Below are 14538 nucleotides of genomic sequence, written 5' to 3' on the forward strand. Positions count from 1 at the left end.
TCATCACATGAAGTCATTGTTTTTAGTCTAAACTAGAAAACTGTATCCAGTGACACACCCATTATTCTCTCCTCTATTTGACACTGAGTACTTTCATTTAACCTCAGGTAAATACACTGTAAATGTCACTGAGGCCACTGCTGGCTCGGAAATGCAGACATGAATCGAAATACAAAACAAACTGCGGAATGTACACATCATTGTACTGAAACATACATCTAAAAAATACTATTCTAAGAGATGTGAAACGAGTTATTGAATGCCAAGTGGCATGCTGTGCATATACAGTCCTAAAGAGAGTTCAGATAAGTTTCTGATACAGATTCATAATGGTTTGAAGAATGTGTAAGTAACTAAAACAACAACGTGAAAAAACAGCCGGTACCACTACAGAAAGATGACGAAGAGCTCTTTACCTGGAGGTTTCTGTTGGTGAGGGATTCATCGAGTGTTGTTGCCAACTCTATAGCTCGCTTCTGACTAGAAGTATCTAAATAATATACCATTTTGGCAGCTAAATGAGAAGGAAAAAGGAAATTTGTTTTTCTGCCACAGTAAAACCAGAATCTTCAACCATAAACGTTAAATGAAAGTTCCGTGTGCATGCAGTGTGGCACTATTAGAAAAAACAACATCTGAAACAATGTTATTTTAGAAATAATCCTAGAGAGCTTAACTGTCCAAACTAGGAAAGCGATTAAGGTAAGAGACTATGAAGAAATACAAATATCTGTCGGTGGTGGTGTTGAAACCAGGAATAGTATTCCTCTTTCTAGAATGAGCATAATTTGGAGTAAAGGAGACAATCAGCGATGTGCATGGGAGGGGCTGAAAAATAACCCAACTTGATGGGATAAGCCAAAAACCAGAATTCAGAATTCCACAAAAGCACTCCAAGTTGCTGGGCTTCCTCCTCAGCGGGCACTCTAACAACACACACCACCAGCACAACAGGGCCATGGAGCCAGACCTGGGCTCAGCGCACAGACCCTTCCTTGTCTAGGAGATGGTTCCAGATGCACAGTATTTTCAAGTTGGTATTTTACAGAGCAGGAGAAATGGAAGGTAGTGGACACATCCAAATGAATTTTAAGAACATATTGATAGAAAAGTTAAATGTTCCTCCTTCATGATATATAACAGAAAGCTAAATCCAGTTGTGCTTGCTTCACTGTAATGTCCATGCTGAACCAGGAAAAACTACTGATTTTCAGTCATAGCAGTAAGTTTGTCTAAGAAATATAGGAAGCATATTTAAGCTGTCTGTTTTCATGGGATTAAAATGTGACACATACAAAGCCTCCCTGGTGCCGCAGCGGTTGAGCACTGGGCTGCGAAGCTGCCCGCAGCCTCTGCAGAGCCGGTTCGATCCCCGGCTGCCAGTGAGGGTCCCCACATGGCGCGACAGATCTCTCCTGCTGCGCCCACTGCTCCCCTCAGCAGTGTGTTTCGTCAGTCTGCCTGTTCTGTTCCCTGCTCTGGCTCTGGTGAATTCTCTCACCCTCCCGTGCTGCTGACTGTACCCAGTGCTTGCATAAATAAATAAATAAATAAATAAATAAATAAATAAATCTTAGGGGGAGAAAAAAAAAAGTGACACACATAAATATTCCCTTTCCATGCTAAAAATGTGTAACCTTCTCAATGATCCATTAAAATAAAAACACATTGTTTTAGAAGTCTAAGATAAGAACAAAAATAAAGTGATTACCTGATAATCTGTGTGGCAATGAATCAGAATTCCTTTTCAGAAAAGTTTCATTAAAATTCTTTGGATTCGTTGCTCCAAAAAGACGACTCATTTCTTGTTTTAATACTGTTCTAACTGTATCAGGTAAATCTTTACTTTCAGACACTGCTAACGAATTAAAAACAAATTCTATTAGCACTATAGCCATTAGTTCTATATTCTGATAGTGTGCAGTTGAAAAATCACTTATGAAGACAATTATACAGAAAGACTGAAAATCCTACTGATAATTCAACAACTAGAGTTTCCCGATATAAGTTTAAAGTATGAGTATCAGGAAAATATCTAATGATTTTCTAAAGGCACTCACAGATGGTTCATTTCAAAAAAACTTCAGAAAGCAAGATGACAACAGATGTAGTTCCACCGTGAGCCCCTAGGGGCTGCTCTCCTCAACTTGAAAGGGTGTCTGTAAAGCAGGGGCTTGAAGGAACCTACCTGGTAAATAACATAACAAACAGGTAGTGCTGACAACAGCACAATGGTCCTCACCTTCTCATCTTTTTCTACACACAAGTAAGCATTCCAATTTAACCATTTTAACGGAAAACATGGTTGACTTTATTGACCTTAGTTTTCAGGGGCTATGTGAACAGAGCTACCACTATATAATTAGCTCCAAGGGCGCACCTATGTATTGTTCGGTAATGAGTACATTGTAGTTATCCTACATGCAAGCCTCGGGACTTGGAAACGGAAAAGTCAACCCTGGCATCTATGAAATGAGTCCCAGGGACACCTGTGTTGTTATTATTTTGTTATAGAGAAACAGTCTAGAACTTGGAGCCACTGTGATTTGGGAATGGATTCACACTTGGACAAATCTCAATCTCTCTGATCTTATTTCTTGATCTGTAAAGCTGAAGTGATATCTAACTGCAAAGGATCACAATAAGGAAAAGCTACATATAAAAGTGCTAACTAAACATGATGCCTATGTTCCTAAACTATTACTTCAAAACTAAGCATTCTCTGAAAGTACCAAATACAGTTAAGGAACTCTGTGAGACACAGCAAAGACGCCCCTATTTTGTATCTCTGCAGTGTCCCAGATACCTCTGCAGCACACACCCATCTAACAAAGATAAGCAGTCCACCAGGTTCCCACAGGCTTTCTAAAGAGACAGTGCATTTTTATCACTGCATATCATCACCGTTTCCTCTAAGTTTAGTCAAAATAAGGATCACTTTGCAAATCTCCTCCTGACAATGATCTCAGCTGAACACATACAACAGTGGACATAGTTAATGCTATCGACTACAGCATCAAGTAATGAAAACCAAAAGCATACCAGTGTTGAAGAGTCGGATCATACACTCGTGAAGCCAGGGGTGACTAGAATCAATAGCAAATGCCCTCTTTACTGACTGTAGCATCAAAAGAAACTTTTCTACAAAAAGAAAAAAATATATTTTCATCATTTCGTAACATTAGATGCCTTCTTTGGACTAAGGCCTCACAAGTGGAAAAGCTAGTTTAGAGTCAATTGCTTTGCACAGAACACATCACTGAAGCAGTGATTTCCTCAGATTAACAACAAGTCATTATTTTTTCATGGCATTCGTTGAGAAAGTTTTATGAAGTATAACAAACTTAGCTAGCATTCACCAGTATTTGAAATAATGCCACATAAACAAAGACCCTTCTTTTATCATTTATTCACACACGCTTGTGTTTTCTTACTGGATATGCATCCTTCCCATGGACCTTTTCTTTTAGAAATATGATCCATCCTTCCGGAAACACCACAAATACCACATCTTTCAGAGAATAGCAGCTTACATTTATCTAATGTTTATTGTGTACCAGGTGCTATTCTAAACTCTGTATGTACTAATTTTATCTACATATGTACTTGATATTTGAACATAACATCTATTGATTTTAATGTCCTAGAAGAAATAATTGTGTCACTGTACCACCCTACATATTGTGTAACACTAACAAAACTACACGAATTACCAAAACTAATCACATGGGTATGCAGAATAGCAAAGTGGTGAGGAAGAAAGAGATCAAAAGATAACAGAGCCTGTCTCCTGTGGGCTAAGTCTGTAGCAGGCATTTCCATAGGAAACTGCACTGGTATTTGATAATGCAGACGCCAACAGCGCTGAGGACATTAGTTGGATTATGTAAAAATACAGTGATCAGCTTTGTCAGGGTGAATATACCCTCATTGCCTACCTTTCCTAAAGTAAATCTCAAAGGCAAAAAGATGAGTTTCTATCTTGTTCTTCACCAAGTTCTTCAACGGGGTTAAAAACTTAATAGCTTCTTCCAATGGAGTTTCAACCTAACAAAAATAAAAGATATTACACAATTTAGGGGAGATGTGATTTTTCTCTATTAAAATTACCTTTTAAAAAAAAAAAATCACTTATCAGTCATCCAGAAATACAGTGTCATGTTTAACCTCCTATTATCTAAAGGAAGATGGTCTCGTTGTTGCTGCCTAAGTAACAATCCCCACCTAAGCCCGCAGAATGGGCACCCTAACGCAGAAACTCTGACTTTGATCTTCTCTTTCACACGGAGCACAGAGCTGAGCATGCAAGTACTCTGTAAGTTTTGGATCTACGCAGACTCTAAATTCATTTAAACAAGTGAACCACGTGAACAGAGAAATATTTATAATTATAGCTCATTGTATTCATTAATAATATACTTCAATTATTAAGCTAATAAACCATTGTAATTATAACTATTTCACATAACTATGGTTTGACCCAAGAAACACTACTATTTGTAGGCATCTCTCCCTATGAGTCTGATGGCTATACCTGAAGTAGGAAGGGGGGTTTGAAACTCAGGGATTTGTCACTGGTTCTTAATCATGTACATTTCATTGCTGTGGATAGTAATTATGCAAAAATTAAGAAGATAAAACAGAACCAGGGAAAGGCTATAGGAGAAACAGATAAGATAGGCAAGGAAAGGAGAAAAAAGAGAGAAGATGGATGTGGAATAGGATGTGGAGGGTAAGGAGGTCACCAGAGAGACCATGACATAACGAATGTTTTTAAATTCTAACAGAGTAAATATAATCAAGCTATTGAAAAAGTTACAGTAGGCATTGTCTTCCTTCATATTTATTTAGATTAAATATCCTCACGTCTTCAGATGCCACACTAATGGTAAGATGACATTTGAAAAGATTTGCATGTAGAGACCTGTCTCCACACCCTTTATTAATCCTAAATGTCACACACTACTGGGCATGGGCAATGTTAGAACATATCTGTGCTGTCGTTATACTCTGACTGAGGATGGAGACAAGACTGTTCTCCGTAGGCCCGGGTGGGCGTGGGGACTACTACTGTATTTATTGGGGCACTGAACAGCTGGATTCTGTACCGCCTTCTCTCCTTGCAGAGGCAATAATTATTTACCCTCATGGAATTTGGATTTGCATTATCTACCCAACATGCCTCTGACAATATAATAACCGTGGTTTCATCAGCACAAATTCCAAGCAAGGAAATTATTTTACAGCATTAAAAAACAAGGTAAGCAATGCAGCAATGGCTACTGGGTTGACTCCGCTCTAGTGTATAAAGCAGTTGGTATTATTCTGAAGGATGGATGGAGCCCTTACAGAAAATAACTTAAGATGGTGCTGCCGCCGTATCAGCCACATTAGATACCAAGAGATGAGGGGTAAAAGCCTTTCTCACACATATGTAAATATTTTGCTTTTTATTCCCACGACTCTGTGTTCCACCCAGTTGGAATTGGTGGCACAAAGGGGAGCGATGCCTACCAGGGAAAGACAAAGAGCAAGACATCGAAACTGCCACCCAGGTATGTCCAGCTTCTCCTGCCTGAAATGAGGGTCTCTATACTAAGCTGGGTCAATCACACCCAGGAGATTTGGCTCTTACAAAATGGGAACAAGGAATACAGGGAAGCAGAATCAATATAAGCACTATACTCACCACTGATACCAACTATTGGAACTTGGAGAGAGAAAATAGAAATCAATTCTGCCTGTAATTCTAATAAATGAGAACAATGTCCCCAGAGGCAATCTGGATGTGACCCCACATCTTTCTGTGCCCCTCTCATCTAACACTGTCAGGTGAAATGTCAGCATTTAAATCTACCCAGAGAGCCACAATAAAGGTAACTACAGTCTACGTTTGCATATATAAAGCATGGTAAGATTTTATACATATACACAAAAGCCTATAAATTAGGGTTGAGGTTCTAAAATCAGTGCTTAAATGGGAAAAAGTCAGAACTACCCTGGAGAGTCCCTTAAGACAAGCACAGAGATGGGCCTCCCCTGGTGGCGCAATGGTTGAGCGCTGGGCTGCGAAGCTGCCCGCAGCCTCTGCAGCGCAGGTTCAATCCCTGGCTGCCGGCGAGGGTCCCACATGCGCGACAGACCTCTCCTGCTGCGCCCACTGCTTCCCTCAGCAGTGTATTTTGGTCCATCTGCCTGCTCTGTTCCCCGCTCTGGCTCTGGTGAATCCTCTCACCCTCCTGCGCTTCTGAATGTACCCAGTACTTGTATAAAAATAAATAAATAAATCTTTAAAAAAAAAAAAAAAAAAGACAGGCAGAGAGATAAGAATCTGTAACATCATTAGCTTGCATTATGTCCATTAAAACCAAGTATTTGAGAAATAAAATCACTATCACAGTCTAAGAGACACACAAACCTCAGATGGGCGAAGCACACTGGTAATGAAGTCGTAGTGAGGCCCCCCAGCCCCTCCCCACACACTTGGCTGGGGTCCTGGGCTCACTGAGCAGAGGGCTAAACTGAACTCCAGCATCACCCACTCTTCTATGGGTAGAACAAAGTACATTCCATTCCTGCAGGCTTGAATTTACCTAAGTTAAAAGATGTGGAATGGGTCTGATTTAAGACACTGCAAGGGCCTGCAGTGTCACCTGCCTTTTGTCAGGTGCCATTTTGAAATTTATAAACTGACCTAAATTATAAAATTTAATCCGGTTGCTAAGATACACTGCATAGGCGCACAGCAACAGAGTTCAAACTTTCAGTCCTATACAGACAGAACACAAAGGACGTGTTCCCTGGTAAGAAACATAAGTGGTCCTAACAGGAAAACCAACCCTCTGAGTTGAATGCTGGCAGAAAGCCAGGGGAACGCGGCATGGAGGGCGCATGAGGGAATCCCAAAAAAAATCCCGACACAGAGAAAGCAAGCACTCAGAATGGTGGGGCAGCGGCCGTGGGGCGACAGTGCTCTAGCGCTAACAGGCCGGCCAGACCGGCCCTTGCAGTCCACCTTATTCCTGAAGATCACACTTCTCCAAGAAGCCTGAAAGGTCAATCTCCTATGCTTCCTTACTTCAGGATGTATTTCCCCAATGAGCTACCAATAACAGTGAAAAGATAGGACCTTTTTTCCTAGAAGGTATGTGATTATTTGTGAAAAGGTGTCAAACATTCTTGTGGAGTCTAATCTCTGTGGTTCCTAAACAGTAATGCCGCTGTGAGGCACTACTGTCCATCTGCTGTGGTACAATTCTAAAACATTTCCCAATCTATCGTCACGTATGTATCAATATTTTCCTAGTTGTAGAGCAGTCAATGACTTTAAATTCTTAGTTACTAAAACTAAATCCGAGGGCAATGCCACCAATTATGAAATTGCCTAAGCACAGTAAACCAAGCAATTATTTTCACGAAGAGTGGGAGGATTTCAGGGGCCAGAAGTGCACGGTATGTTATTAATCAAGAAGGTTCACCTGGGGCCTCCCTGGTGGTGCAAGGGGTTAAGCACTGTATTATGAAGCAATCCGCAGCCTCTGCAGCACAAGTTTGATCTTCCCGCCTGCCAGGGAGCTACCCACATGGCACAGCAGACCTCTCCTGTCTCCCCGCTGCTTCCCTCAGCAGTGTACTTCAGTAGCTCCACCAGTTCTGTTCCCCACTCTGTCTCTGGTGAGTCCTATCACCACCCCCCACATATCTGACCTGTACCCCAGCTCTTGTATGCATAAATAAATAAATCTTGGGCTTCCCCGGTGGCACAGCGGTTGAGCGCTGGGTTGCGAAGCTGCCCGCGGCCTCTGCCGCGCCAGTTCGATCCCCGGCTGCTCCCCGGCCACCGGAGGGGGGTCCCGCATGGCGTGCAGACCTCTCCTGCCGCCCGCTGCTCCCCTCAGCAGTGTACTTTGGTCCTTCTGCCTGCTCTGCTCCCCGCTCTGGCTCTGGTGAATTCTCTCACCCTCCCGCGCTTCTGACTGTACCCAGTGCATGTATAAACAAACAAACAAACAAATAAAAAACATGCCTCTATTTAAAAATAAATAAATAAATAAATAAATAAATCTTTAAAAAAAATTCATGTGGAAATGAATACCTTGGTCTCAGATAATGGTTAAAAATGACAAATAAGATTTTGGCTTGGGGAAAAATATTTAGGGATTTTTAAGATATAGGCTCAAATAGCAAAGTCCAATTAAAAAAAAAAAGTAAACTGACTGTCTGGGTACGCGACACATCCAGGTCTCACTGACAAGCATGAGTTAGCCTGCTGATAAGCATTTGCATGTTACCACTTAAACACTACATTCTTACACGCTTTCTCTAGTCCTAACATCTTCATCCAGCAGGGACTTTTCCCTAGTTCCATTAATAGATGGGAAAACCATCAGAGAGGTCACACTGTCTAAGACACACAGTGAAATATAAGAGCTAATGTGAGAACCTAGATCACGAAGACAAAAGCCCAAACACTCCACTAGCCCATACGCTATTACTCTGGATGAGAATCATTCTTTCAAGTTTTAAATGTGAAATACAATGAGGAAAAAAAAAATTAGGAAGAATAAAAATTAAAAGCATATTTTGCTTTAAAATCTTTAATCAAATTGGTTTTAGAAAATAGTATAAAATGGGCCCCCCAGGTGGCGCAAAGGGTTAGGTCTTAGCACTATGAAGCTACCGCCAGCCTCTGAAGCACAAGTTCAATCCCTGGCTGGCCAGGGAGCTACCCACATGGCGCAACAGACCTCTCCTGTCTTGCCTGCTGCTCCCCTCAGCAGTGCATTTCAGTCAGTCTCCGCCTGTTCTGTCCTCGCTCTGTCTCTGGTGAATCCTCTCACCCTCCCCCCCACCTTGCCCCTCTGGCTTACACCCCAGCTCTTGTACACATAAATAAATCTTTAAAAAATAAAAGAAAGTAATATAAAATGACAATAGGAGGGATGGTGCTAGTGGGGGAAAGATTGATGTGATAGGATTTCCAGAATTTGTTGTCAGGTGAAGAGAGGATATAATGTTAAGGTGCAAAAGACTTAGACAAGAGGAGTAAGAATATATAATTGCATTTGTGCAAAAAGAGATGAAGAGAACTTAATAAAGACAAATTTAGTAAAAAGTCATACCTATAAGGATCTGCTAAGAACTGGGTAAAGCAGGAATAGAAGGGTGTTTAAATAAAATTTTGTATATAATTGTGATTTTTGCACCATATATATTTTAACATGCAGAAATAAATTTTATATTTAAATTATTTTTAAAAAGCAGTCTTTAGTACTGAATGAAAAACATTGAGGGGTTGGGAAGGAAAAATACAACCCAAATCAGCAGCTCAGTGGGGCCAGACAAGAAGCTGAAGTAACAGTCACCTGGGCTGACTGATTTGTGTTTTGGTTTCAAATTGCAAGACATTAGTCACATTAGCCACCTCTGGGGCATTTCCACAACTAAATCTTTAGTCACGATGACTCAAAAGCAGAAATCAGGAATCACAATCAAAAGAGTCATGTTTAAGATACCAGGTTGGGGGGTGGGGGGGAGAATGATACCAGGTTGCCTAATACCAGCTCACATTACCCGTCAACAACATGTATCGTTTGTCTAAGCAACAACAAATGACAATAACCAGCTGTGAGATTTTCCTCAATTGTACTAAATGCTGTGATTAAGTAAGTACCTTGGCCAATTTCTCGGGGATAAGTTCTTCTTTTGGACCTCCAATTTCCTCATCATCATCATCCTTCTTCTTTTTCTGATTTCTCTGCTGCTTTTCTTTTTCTGCATTTTTTTTCTCTTCTTCTAGCTGGGCTTTCTTTTGAGCTCTTCTTTGTTTATTACGTAGTTTCTTTAACTCTTTGTCAGACATGTTTGCTGTAGGCAGTAAGTGTTAATGACATTATAAGCATGCTTGGTACCTCATTAATAAAAAATAAAAAAGAAATCATAAGCATGCTAATCTGATTTGTAATGATCAAGTGCTATTTAACATCCCCACAGAGCTTCTGTAAAGAATGCTGCGTCCCATGCACATGCGTGTGCCTTGCAGTGGCGCCACAGCTGCGGGCCAGCACTGCCCCCTCTCCACACGTGTGTTTTTGAAGTCAGGTGGAGACCTGGTGCTGTAACCATAGCCAGGCAGAAATGCATCCAGAATCCTCCAGCATATTAAACTACTTGCAATTCCAGGACCATAACAAGCTGTCTCTTATCTCGATGGCTCAGCCCTTGCTCGCTCTCTCAGACATGGCTTCTCCATCTCCCCGGTCACTCCTGCTCTCCTCTACGCTGCCACTGTCCCTTGCTTATCCTGTTCTGTCACAATACTTTTTCAGTGAGCTCCTTGGCAGTGGAGACCTTGTCTTACTTGCAATCTTTGTTTCCCCAGGGCCTAATAGCATACCAACACACAGAAAATGCAAATATCTATTGATGGAATAATGAATAACTACACGCTAAGTTTTAAATTTGACAATGAAAATGGATGCTATCCCTTAAGATGCAAGCTCTGCAGTGCCTTAAAGAATGATTGCTTCAAGAAAAGAATGCTATAATAAAAGTGAAACTCTATATTGATTAGACTTTAAGCAATAAATCTGAAAGCTTTATGTTCAGTCAGCATTTATTTGAATGACAACTATTAATAACCAAGAAGTCATGCAAAATATACCATTATTGTGTTGGTTTAAATTATGCCCACAGATCTTCCCTTCAAAGGTCAATTCCCCCATCCCTTAAATGTGAGCTATACTACTGACTCACTTCTAGGGAATAGAATGTCATTAGAGATATTAAGTATATGATATAGAAGGTTAGGTCACTAAAAACACTGTGGCTTCCTCCTTGCTTTTTTTTGAGTCACTCAGAGGAAGCCTGTGGCAATGTTCCAGGGAAATGCAAACCCTCCATGGACAGATCCCCATGGCCAGTGCAGGTACCCCTGGCTGAGAATGTAAGTCACCCTGCAAGGTATCCCCAACTGAAGTGCTTGTGTACCTGGAAATCACTCTCACTCAATAGGCCAATTCATTTGATGCATTTTATAAAATGTGTTGCTAACTTTCTACCTCTAAATGACTATAACATCTTCACTGTAAGCCCTCACTTGCAGCCTCTTCAAAATCCAGACTTCTCTTAATAGTCTAAGACTCTTCGAGCTTCCATCAATGCTCTTCTGCAAGTCTGTCCATGTTTGCCTCTCTGCTTCCAAAGTCACTCCAACGTTTTAGGTTTTTGTTGCAGCTGCACCCTACTTTCAGGCACCAGAACTGACACTTGCTATGTAACAAATTGCCCATATTTAGCAGGATATTTATTACCTCAGAGTTACTGTGGCCAGAAATTCAGAAGTCACTTAGTAGGGTGATTTCGAAAAACTGAGAGTCTCTGAAGGATTGACTTGAGTCAGGGATACCTTGCAGGGTGACTTGCATTCTCAGCCAGGGGTACCTGCTGGAGGGGGAACACTTCTGTGTCTGGTCTTTAATCCAGGTCATTAGAAGTGTCTCTATATCTGTTCTAGGCCCTTCTCAAATTTTTGTTAGGCTCTCCTTGCTTCCAATGAAGAAGATCCTTTAACAGCTTCCATCTCTTTGTTTCTCTTCAAGATGGCAGCCGCGGTGGCATGGGCACACCTGACCGGTGAGCTACAGCCAGCCCTGGGTTTCCCCTTAGTCCTTTGTCACTTTTAACTTCATTTCCAGATCAATCACTGGTCATGACCTCTTACCAGCAGCATTAACAGTAGCCTTCTTACTTTTAGAGGCTATGATGAACAAAACAGCATGTGACTGCATCAAGCTCAAGTGGAAAAAATGCTCTTGAGATGCAATAAATGTGAGCTTCTGAGGCTGCCACTGGCACTAAAATATGGCATTTTAGTAGGACCAAAAATTAAATCCTGGAAACACAAGATTATGAAAGAGTAGTAACATACAGACCTTGTAATGGTCTGTGAAATAACTTGCAACCTCATCTACACATGATATAATACAGACATTATTTTACTTAATATTATCAACAACTTCATAGGTCAAAGAATATTTTATGTATGAGAAAACTGAGCTGTCAAAAGAAAAAAAAAACCTTAGAGTGACAGTAACAGGCAGAGCGGGAATTTAAGTCCGTTTCAATCTGACTCCGAAGTCTGGGCTCATTCTTTCCACTATTCCACGCCAGGTAGCAGCAACTTGTTCAGTAACAGGACAAATACTAAATACTTTCAGTTCTGCAAGTCACAGAATTTTGCTGCAAATCAAACTGCTGAATCGCTGAAGCAGTCTACATACTATGTAAGCAGAGGGCTAAACCCAACCAAATTAAACTTCATTTACCAAAACAAGGAACAGTATGGATTTGGTTCAGAGGCTACAGTTTGACCCTATCTACTATAGTTTGACCCTGTCTATTCTACGTCTGCCGCTGCTTCAAAAAGGACTTCATTAAAATAGAGTTGCCCTGCAAAACAGAGACAGGAACACCCACATAGAAAATTAATACAAAAAAATAAAAGTGCAAATCCTTTCTCGCTTAAGTCAGCACTGGTTATCTGGATAAGCACTGTCTTGACTTTACATCAATTAGCTGTTTCTTCAGTGGTGATAGTAAAGGTTCTGAATTTTAGCTTAAGAGAAGCCCAAGGAAATTTCTACTATGCTAGAAGACAATTTAATACGTTTTAAAGTGTGAGTATGTGCAGGTACATATGTGTATACATAGAAAGCAGCATCTGTGCCTAGACACATGATCCAGCCAAACTACATCCACATATGAAGGCAAAATAAAAACAAATGTGGCTATATAATGACTCTCAAGTTCACTGAAAAGACACAGACAGAAGACTTGAAAAATAACTTGTCAACCAATGAAAGGGAACAAATCTTCACTATAAATACTGATGTTTATGGTGAAACATCAGAAGCACTCTAATAAAGATTAAGAGGTTGCAAGGACACCATTGTTCCTATTAATCAGCACTGTTTTAGGAACCCTAACCGATGCATTAGGCACAGAGAAGAAAAAGAGGCATAAATACGGAAAGAAGATAAGTACTCTTTACAGACTGACTTAATAGCCTACATAGAGCATTTTTTAAAACCAACTGAGAAAACTACTACACCTAATATCAGAATTCAACAAGAATATATAAAAACTATATATTAAATTTGCCAGCAATGACAATTACATCAAAAATAAGTAGAGGTTGGGCCTCCCCAGTGGTACACAGCGCTGTGAGGCTGTCCTCAGCCTCCGTGGCACCTGTTCGATTCCCAGCCGGCCAGGGAGAGTCCCACATGGTGCAGAGACAGACCTCTCCTGTCTCGCCCGCTGCTCCCCTCAGCAGTGTATTTCGGTCCTTTCTGCCTGTTCTGCTCCCTGCTCTGTCTCTGGTGAATTCTCTCACCAGAGAGAGAATTCTCTCTCCCGCACCTCTAGCCTGTATCCCCGTGCTTGTATAAATAAATAAATCTTTTTTTTTTTTAAAAAATAAGAGGTTATATACAGTATCAAAGATTTAAACATTTAGTTTCCCCACCCAAATAGTAACCTGTACATTAAATATAATTTGAGATAAAACTCCAAAAAAAATTTTCCAGAAAACAAGCTAATTTTATAGTACATGCATAACCAAAAATTTGCATACAAAATCAAGAAAAATCTGCAAACAGAATCAGATTAAGAGAAAAGCAGATTGTAAGAGCAGAATCATCTGTGTACAGATGTCAGTACCATGGTTGCCCTGTGTCTTTACCGCAGGCTTTGCTATGTTAGCACGAGACACAAACTGCCTTCTCAGAGTTTAGTGCACAATTAAAGAAGTGTTTTAATCAGTGGGGAGTATGCCGATCTGCTCAATACGGTTGAAGAGTCAGCAGTCTATCTGGAGGTCTAAAGAAAGCCACCATACACCTCTCACATTACATACAAAAACTATCTAAAAACTAAATAATAAAAAAATAAGAAAACAAATATTTATAAACATATTAATTCTGAAGCGAAAAAGAACCCAAACACCATAAAAAATTTTTATCTCTAAAAACTTAAGCTTTTACATAATGAAAGGCATGCACTATACAGATAAGACTAACATAATGAAAGAAATTATTTACAGTCCACAAACAAAAAAGTCCCAAATGGACATAGCACTATAAATTAAAAAGTTTAAAGATAAAATAGACAAAAGGTATTAATGGGCAACTCACAGAAAAAACCCAAAGGCCACATGAAAACATGCAGATGCCCCATGCCTCGAAATCTAAGAACTGTAAATTAGGCACCCCCCCAAAAAAAAAATAAACCAAGAATGTAAAGGATAGATAATTTTCAATGCAGATAATATAGTAAAATAAAAGGTGATCTCAGTAGAGTGGCAGTGGCAGTAAACACTGATGAACCTTTCATGGAAGGCAATTTGAAACTATTTCAAATTCTCATACTTTGTGACCCTGCAATTTTCACCTCTAACAATCCCCGCTGAACAAATGTGTACAACAGATGATGATACACAGTATCCAAACATGGTGCAAAACTTTTGAAAACGGAAGG

The 14538-nt window shown here is 40.3% G+C and overlaps 1 protein-coding gene across 2 annotated transcripts in view; it reads right to left on the minus strand.

Annotated features, from left to right (window-relative positions):
* The window catches only part of NAA15 (N-alpha-acetyltransferase 15, NatA auxiliary subunit), a gene marked incomplete at both ends in the record, with an annotated part of 65090 nt that overhangs the window by 920 nt on the left and 49632 nt on the right, over positions 1-14538 (minus strand). The window contains 5 exons of one of the 2 annotated variants that reach the window (XM_084245315.1): positions 417-514; positions 1712-1855; positions 3043-3141; positions 3939-4047; positions 9674-9867. In XM_084245315.1, the coding sequence (XP_084101441.1) occupies positions 417-514; positions 1712-1855; positions 3043-3141; positions 3939-4047; positions 9674-9867 (644 nt within the window). Of the gene's footprint in view, positions 1-416; positions 515-1711; positions 1859-3042; positions 3142-3938; positions 4048-9673; positions 9868-14538 lie in introns of both variants that reach the window. The other variant, XM_084245314.1, reaches the window with a different exon arrangement.

Source organism: Talpa europaea (assembly GCF_964194135.1).
Source record: "Talpa europaea genome assembly, chromosome: 10".
NCBI classification, from domain to species: domain Eukaryota; kingdom Metazoa; phylum Chordata; class Mammalia; order Eulipotyphla; family Talpidae; genus Talpa; species Talpa europaea.